We start from the raw sequence: 8,632 nt of genomic DNA, 5'->3' as shown, positions 1-8,632 counted from the left end.
ATCGCAGCCCTTCCCCGTTCGCTTTCCTTCCCAGCGTAAGCAGCGCCCGAGCCGCCCTTCCGTCTCGCACCCAATATTAACGCTCTCGCGCGCGTGCAGCAAAGTGACCTTCCCAGTTATGCACGCGCTTCTCCCCCCCCCCCCCCCCCCCCCCCTCCCAAAAAAAAAAAAAAAAAAAAAAGTTTCTCCTCCCCCGTCTGGCCACTGCGCCTGCGCCAAAAGCTTGCGGTCCTTTCGACCTCTACAGCCGTGCTCTCTTAGGCGGAAAGCCGCCGGCGCCGCTGCTGCTGCCGCTACCATCCCGTAAGTCATCCGGCGGGGGGCCCCGCGGATCCGTCTCCATCGGGGGCGCCATCTTCCCCGGTCCGCCGTGGAAACGCTCTCGACCGGCTCCTAAAGTTCTCTTTTCTTCTCCCCCCCACCCCCAGGCCCAGCCCCGGATCCCTAGGAGCTGCAGAGCTCCAGTGGCCCCTGTTTTCCCAGCAGCGCAGCGTTAGCAGCAGCCATGTTCGCGTGCATCAAGCTCGCCGCCGGCTCCCCCGCATTGGTGAGTTGCAGCAGGGCGGGCGGGCGGGCTGGCCTGCAGCCTGCATTCGTCTCCCTGGGCCGCTAAGGGGTCGTTGCCCTGCCGATCTGGGCTCCCGGAAGCGGGGAGGCATTAAGGGGTTTGCGGGCGAGGATCGGAGACAGGCAGGCAGGCTGGCTGGAGGCCCGGCCACCGCTTTTGCCCCTTCTCTCTGCCCTCTTAACCTCCCTGCCGCCGTGCACGTGGCCGCCGACTGCGGCGAACGAATCCAGGCCGTTCGGACGTGCAAGGAAAAATCCCGCCTCGAGAGATCCCCGAACTGATTTTGTGTCTTGGAAAGAGAGGCCGACGTGGAAACCCGCGTGACCTTAGGCCCAAGGACACTAGCAGGCCGCGGCGGCCGGGCCCGGTTTCTTCCCATTCATTCATTCAGTCATTCGGCCTTCCCTGAAATTGACAGGCCGCTTGTCGGAAGTGACCTGGTCTTGGGTGGTTTGGAGGGCGCTGTTCCCTTTTGGGAAGTCGAGTCGGGTCGGGGGGGGGGGATTGCCCTGCAACGACGGGGCTCTTTTAAATAATCGGAATTTCTCTGCTCGGTTCCAAGTGACTTGAGCTCCGGAGACAGGAGAATGGGGCTGTCTTTTTATGTAAACGGTTTTAGGATTGGGTAATCAGAAGAACGTTTGAAGGTCATCGCTTGTAGGTAATCTAGCAGTCTCTTCGTAGCGAAGGTTTCTCCAGTGTGGTGCCTTTTTCGGTGGATTGGTTAACAAGTTTCTTTTCTTTTCAGCCCGTAGTGCTGATAATGCAGGTAATGGATTACTACTTGTGATCCAACACACCTCAAGGGCACCATATGGGGGAAGGCTGTTCTGATTGAATTTTGGACAGTAGGAGGCAGTCGGTGCCATACAAAAATACTGGATTTCTTTTTTTTTTCCAAATTTTTTTTATTATTTTCCATCATCAAAAAACAATCACAAGCATAATAAACACAATAACAGGTAAAAAAACCCCATCCCCCCCCCCCCGGACTTCCCAAACCTAATCCCAGGATAATATTCATATATGAGTAAACAAATACTAATATCCCTAACTCCACAAAATATCTTAAAAATACTGGATTTCTTGATGGTGTTTTCAAACTGATCAACTGAAACCTAAAACACGCAACTGCTTTGACATTTTAGAGAGGACGTTAGGAGCCAGGGTGAACAAAATCCTTCAAGGAAGGTACAGAGCATTCTGTACACTGGTTTGTACAGGGAACAAACATTTTTGTGGGATTCATGGCCAGTCCAAAACATGTATGTTCTAATCTAGGCAGGAAGTGGTCTGAGAGGAGAACCAGCAAGTAAGGAAAGGAAAGCACGCAGGTCATGCAAGGGTGTAGGGGGGAGAGACGCCAGCTTTGTTGTATTTGCTCTGTTAACACCTTGCAAATTTTGTTTAAGCCAAAACCTGGAATAACAAAAATATTCTGGGATTTAGTCTGTTTGAAAGTCTTTGGCGGAGCTTTTGAAGCATGGAACATATTTTGACACACAGCTCAAATAGTTTCTTGTTCTGTTCTGACTAAAACACTTGTATATTTCCCCAAGAGTGATTTAATTATGTAAAAGAGATCAGTTATGCTGAAAGACACTTAAGGCAATTAGATATCTCACACACTGGACAGAACAGAAGATAGTTGATATATCTTCACAGACAAACAGTAGTCCAGGTTGCAGACACCGGTTGAAAAAAGTTAAGTGGTGGCCAACGGGTTTAGTATGTGGATGGGAGACCCAACAGGAAATCATAGGGGTATCAACCAGAAAGAGAAGTTAAATGTTTCTCAAGTAGGCAGTGTAAAGTACAGTGCTTTTCTATTGCCAATAAGAAAATTATATGAACATTCCCATATAATCTCATTGTGTGTGTGTAATATATATGTGTGTGTGTATATAATAAAAATATCACAAACCAATAAAGAAAAAGGTCAAAGAAAATTTAAAAATGCAAGAAAAGAATTGAAGAAAAATAGAAAAGAAAGTTATAAAAATGGCTTCTATTTTTCATAGCAGTTATAAATACAAATATAATTTAACCTCTCTATAAAATTACATCATATTACTCTTTGTATAAGCCACCCTGTCTAACCACCAAAACCATAAATCGCAAGTTCTTTTTTTTTTTCATTTTTTCACAAAGAGTCCATAAGTGGCTTCCAATTACCAACAAATTTAGATAATATCTTTTATCAAAGAAGTCAATTTGTCCATTTCAGCAAAATCTGTCAACTTCCAGCAATCATTCCTCCATAGTGGATAATGTCTTTTTTTTTTTTTACTGTATATTGTAACATACCTTTTGGCAATCAACTCCTTTTTCAGCAATTAAAAAGTGTAAGAATCAGTTAAAGGTTAAATATGTAACAAAATGTGGTGCTAGAATAAGTTTTTCCTTATAGATGAGGTGCTTATTCTGAGGTCCCAAACAGAATTAATTCCAAAAGTTCTAAAGTTGTGTGAGTCTAAGATTGCTGATTTCTTTTACGATGCTTGATTATGTTGATCTTCTCTGATCTTTAGATGCGTACTGGATCAAGGATCCTATACAGACCAATTTCTGCATCATTGTTGTCTAGGCCGGAAGTCAAGACTGGAGAGGTACCTTAAACAATTCTGTAGCTTCCTAAGTTATCTGGTGAGCCCATGTGTTCTTGTGCTAGTAATCATAATTCACAGTAAAGTACCAAGCTATAAATTTGACCTTGCCTTTATAGCCCACCTTTATAGCCCACCTTTCCATTCCTTCCTTTAAACAGTACATTTTTCTTGCTTCAAGCAATTTAGTTTCATTAATGAACATGGAATAGAATATAAACTAAGCAGCATTACTAACCAATTTATCTTTTATGTTAAGGTTAACACTGTGTTTCTCTCATAATAGCCTCTCTGGTCTCCATGTCGCTACTACTCAAGCCAGATTCTTTAAACTTTATGCATGCTTTCGCTCAGCATTCTATCTGCTTCTAAAACTGCACATTGAGTAGCAGAATCTGGTTTATTGCTCCCTAATAGCAAAAGGGAAAACTGAAGACAAATGCTGAAAGACAGTATTCTCTTACTAGTTGTCCGTTCTCGCTATCCAAGATTATATCTTGCTACGACTATACTAATATGGGCAGAAATAATTAATGGTCATCAGAGGTGTGATGGTGACTATTTTTAAACAATACTGATTTTACTTTAGGTAGGGCTCTTGGGCTAAATCCAGAAAGAGTAAAAAAAAACTTCCTAAATTTGATTACCTCAAAAAATGTTTTCTTCGTCTAGAATGCTTTTCTATTTTGTAATACAAACACTGAAATTAATCCTTGGAGTTTTCTCTTTGTTTTTTGTAGGGCAATACTACTTTCTTGACAGGTTCCCAGAATGCTGGCAATCAACTAGCACTAAGGGAATTCCAAACTAGTGCTCTCAACAGGGACATTGACACCGCTGCCAAATTTATTGGTGCAGGTGCGGCCACAGTAGGAGTGGCTGGTTCTGGTGCTGGTATTGGAACTGTCTTTGGGAGTCTAATCATTGGTTATGCCAGGTAACTGACCCTTTACCTGATATTCAAGTAACTCTGAGCTATATGCCGGGGAGCAATGGCGAATGATGAAATGTGTGCTGGAGTGTCCCATGCGAACTCTTCCCCTTTGTAGTTGCACTGCAGCTTCACAAATGTATGAGGAGCTAAGCTTACACCCCAGCATCTTAATACACACTTTGTCATTTTGGTGACATCTTGGGCTTGCTGTGGAAGCTACTACTCTACATTAATCTGCATGCAGAAATGGCCCAATTTTTTTAAAAAAATCTACATGACATAATAGCTTGGCCTTCTTTGAATCATAACAGAACAAGCTGAAAATAAAACACCTATGCAAGGGTCTAGCAGCTCTGGTTCCTTGCATTGTCTGGTTATTTTTTAAATTGTAGTTTTCAGGTAGTATATGAAAGAGGAAATTTCCCCTTTTTATTGTCTATTTGTGCTAGGCATATGGGATGCAGCAAATGATTGTCGTCAGGCCCAGAATCTTGCATGATAAATCACAATCACATCACATCAATTTACATACGTTTCTATATCTGTGATATTACTTTTATTTTTAAAAAGGAAAGCATGAAAATGACAAGCAAAATCATAACCAGCTTCCATAGTAACTTGGACACTATAGCCTCTTTAAATTAACATTTTTAGCAGCCTCTGGGAAGAAAGCCTGTTTTCCTTTTGCAGATAATTCCAAAGGATAGAAACACTTATTAAAAGGGCCTTTGATCATGTTTACGAAATGTACCTCCGAAATAAAAGAATTGAAAGAACACCCCCCCCCAAGGACTAGGAAAGCTTGTAAAAAAGAACATGGTATCTCAGCTAAGATTCAAGTTAAATAAGTGTATAAATTGTAACGTAAGTTGAAATTCAGTTTAAATTGATTGAAAGAGAGTGGCCTCTATAATTCAGAAAAGGCTCCATACTTTCATACAGAGTATAGGATACATTAATTCCCCATAGGAAAAATAAGTATTTGCAGCATACTAATGTAATCTACAATGAAAGATAAAAGTTGTGGATAATTAACAAATCTACATTTTTTTAGACTTCAAATATATTGCCATGTAGGAAGTTGCAGAATTAGAATTAACTTTAAAAATTATCAGTTTTCAGTTATTTAGAGACTGAAAATCCCCATATAATTAATTTGCCATTCATGCTCCTCCTAATACTGATTTTATCCCATCTTTTTATTTAGATCACGGGTGTCAAACTCACCGCGTCACGTGACATGTCACGACGTATCATGGCTTTTTTCACATTGCAAGAGCTGGGGTGGGTGTAGCCTCTGCATGATGCAACCAGCCCCGGCAGTTTGACACTCCTGATTTAAAACCAATACTATCTGTTCTCCCTATCCTTGCTGTAAAATGTGTTGTTTCTCCCTTTCCCATAAGAATAGATATTTAGGAATGACGTTTCCTGAATTCCAACCAAAGGTTTTTCATGTTTAAAAAGCCATATGATAACATGGCTATGATTTAGAAAATGAAGCAGTAAATTAACAAAAAAAAACTCATGTCGGAGATTTTGAGGTAATGAAATACAGATAGTCCTTATTAACCGACCATAATTGGGACTAGCAACTCCATCACTAAGCAACACAGTCATAAAGTGAAATGTCATATGATCATGCTGGACTTCTGACATCAGTTCCAGTTGCCATTGTTAAGCAGGCACCATAGATTATTAACCAGGATATTACTTGCAACTTCCTTAATTTTGTATATCAGAATTCGACTAATGCTTAAATGGTAATCATGTGACTGCAGGAACGGTAACCATTGTAAATGCACTTAGTACCCAAATCATAATCATGAGACCACAGGAATGCTGTGATGGCCACAACTTCAAAGACCAGTCATAAGTCTTTTTTAGCCCCATGGTAATTTTGGTCACTGAAAAAGTGATCAGAAAGTGAGGGCTACCTGTAATATTCAGCAACTGAAGAAAGAGGATCCCATCTTCTTTCCAGCTAAAATAAGTTTTTCACTAAGTTTTATGGGACACAAGGATGATGACAGACAGAAAGCAGCAGCAGTGTTAGGCCCCAAAATCAAGTGACGTGCAGTGATTATCCCAAACAATTATTTATTGTTTCACACCTATAGACAAATCTTGCCTGAGTACTCTATTAATCTGCATCTACAATATACGCTGCCCGCTGGACCATCCACCATCTCCACAGCCCGTCACAGATCACCCAGGCAGCCCAGCAGCGCCATGGTGGCCACGCCCTCCACCCATGCCCCACAGCATCATCTGCGTGCGATGGGGCACAAGGGCAGAGTCTTGTCCCCACTGCCCGGCCATCATGTCCTTGGCTATGTTGCTTCATATGGGCTGGGCCCGGGGGCAACTCTCCTCCAGGGGGGCTGCTGGTGAGGGAGCCGTGGGAGGAGGCAGGGCTGGAGCGACGGTGCATGTGCCCACAGAGAGGGCTCCGAGTGCCGCCTCTGGCACCCGTGCCATAGGTTCGCCACCACTGCCCTATACTATACCTGCACATTTGGTTTTTCTTGCCTAAATGTAGAACCTTACTTTTTTCGCCATTGAATTTCATTTTGTCACGTGATGTGGCGAGTTTGACACCCCTGCTGTAGCTTTAAGATGTCATTAGTATGGGCTATGTGACCATCACGCAACCGTCCTCTCCTTGGCCTTCCAGAGTCCCACCCATGTTATACCCTACTTAGCTGATCAGTTGCCAGCTAATAGGCAAGGAACAGATTGCTATTTCTCCCATTACTTTTCTAGGAACCCGAAATGAAAATTAAATGAAATCATATCCTCCTTTGTGGCCATCCCTAACAATGTGAGAGACAGGTGTCGAAATACATTGTTGATGTTTCTATTACTCTTGATTACCTACCTTCTAAAGATCAGAAGGGGCATATGTCATAAAAGGATGTCTACTCTGTAAAATTAAAGTTGCTTTCTATTATTTGTACAAATGTGACTTTTATCTTGTATTTCTATTTAGGAATCCTTCTCTGAAACAGCAGCTATTCTCCTATGCTATTCTGGGATTTGCCCTGTCCGAAGCCATGGGTCTCTTCTGTCTCATGGTTGCATTCTTAATTCTGTTTGCCATGTGAAGAGATTTGTTTCCAGCGTTGGCACTAATGAACTACAATGTGATTCTGTGAATGTGAGCTTGGAAAGTGTTTATCATGGAAATGTATGCTACTTCCAAAGCAGCTTAATTAAAGATGGTAACAAGTTTAAACTTATCATAGTTTGTTCTTTAATTGACTTTTTCAAAGTCTGTTGAGAAACCAGAGGTTGACATTTATCTTTTGGAAACTCATGCCAGGAGAATTGGTATTAAAACTCAGTGGAATAATATTGTGAATGTGACTGAGTATATGAGTGTGCTTTATCTTACATAGGCATAAATTACATCCACAATCGGAAATAATGCCCTTCCATGAATGGCTGTTCAGCTGTGGGTAGCACCAGTAGAGTCATCATCATTTGGGGAGGATTAATTAAATCTGCTTGATACTTTAAAGAAATACAAAAATGGACCACTGGGAATTAGTATTCATATGGAAATTGCTTTTCAGATTATAAGTGAGTCTACCTGAAATATTTAATAAAGTAAGGTTGCAACCTAATACATGCCTTTTATACAACTTTTGGTAGATTTATCCTATCATAGCTCTTGAACAATGACAGGAAAATCTAGAAGATATTTAAAGGAGAACATATTGAAGTAAAAATGCATACTTGCAACAAACAAAAGAGCAATGAGAGCAATGAGTAGCTTGAGTGCTATTGCTTATCAAGGTTTAAAAGGCATGTTTTATGGCTGCCAGGTGAGTTTTAGAATTACATGTCCTGTGGTTTCAGCTGCTCTTTTTTGATCTCATTTCCTTAGATATTATTATAATAATAAAGTTGGAAGGGACTTTGGAGGTCATCTAGTCCAACCCCCTGCTCAGGCAGGAAACCCTATATCATTTCAGACAAATGGCTGTCCAGTCTCTTCTTAAAAACTTTCAGTGTTGGAGCATTCACCGCTTCTGGAGGCAGGTTGTTCCACTGGTTAATTGTTCTAACACACAGTTACACATATTGATGTGTGGCAGACAATTCTAGGTTTGCATTAACATGCTGAGTCTAGATATATGTGAATTCTGCCTTAGAATGCTTGAACATTACTGAAAACCACAACTGGAATTTGGCTGGGATTTATGCAGTTGTCTAATTTGGTCTGCATTCTTTTTAGCTGTTATTGATTTTACAAGTTTAAAGCAAGAATAATGATGACACAAGATAAAATTAGACTGGAAGAAGGCTTGCGTCAAAAGTATTAAAGTTTGCCCAATCTACAAAATGAGCATCAATATTTAAGGTTGTAATGTTACATCACAAGCATTAATTTAACTTTCCTCAAAGTGGTACAGGTAGCTCTTGGCTTATGTCCACCCACTGACTGCTCAAGTATATAACAGTGGTGAACATGGGCTTATGACTACTCCTTGGAGTCTCAGCCATTGTAGCATCCTC

The 8,632-nt window shown here is 41.5% G+C and overlaps 1 protein-coding gene across 1 annotated transcript; it reads left to right on the top strand.

The window, feature by feature from the left end:
- Window positions 1-214: 214 nt before the first annotated feature.
- Window positions 215-7,350, top strand: ATP5MC3 (ATP synthase membrane subunit c locus 3). Its single transcript, XM_015830620.1, has 5 exons — window positions 215-303; window positions 429-547; window positions 3,100-3,177; window positions 3,915-4,111; window positions 7,101-7,350. The coding sequence occupies exons 2-5, from the start codon at window positions 506-508 to the stop codon at window positions 7,213-7,215; spliced, it is 432 nt and encodes a 143-aa protein (XP_015686106.1). The 5' UTR covers window positions 215-303; window positions 429-505; the 3' UTR covers window positions 7,216-7,350.
- The last annotated feature ends 1,282 nt before the right edge of the window (window positions 7,351-8,632 follow it).

Source organism: Protobothrops mucrosquamatus, unplaced genomic scaffold (genome assembly GCF_001527695.2).
Source record: "Protobothrops mucrosquamatus isolate PMUCROS unplaced genomic scaffold, P.Mucros_1.0 scaffold_247, whole genome shotgun sequence".
Classification (NCBI taxonomy): domain Eukaryota; kingdom Metazoa; phylum Chordata; class Lepidosauria; order Squamata; family Viperidae; genus Protobothrops; species Protobothrops mucrosquamatus.
The sequence above is the reverse complement of the archived record's forward strand: the minus strand, read 5'-3'. Positions and strand labels throughout refer to the sequence as shown.

Bases quoted from the DNA above. Each gene is read 5' to 3' on its own strand.
- ATP5MC3 (XM_015830620.1), top strand. From the start codon at position 506: ATGTTCGCGTGCATCAAGCTCGCCGCCGGCTCCCCCGCATTG. The intron at 548-3,099 runs GTGAGTTGCAGC...TCTGATCTTTAG, and splicing joins CCGCCGGCTCCCCCGCATTG to ATGCGTACTGGATCAAGGAT. The intron at 3,178-3,914 runs GTACCTTAAACA...TGTTTTTTGTAG, and splicing joins CGGAAGTCAAGACTGGAGAG to GGCAATACTACTTTCTTGAC.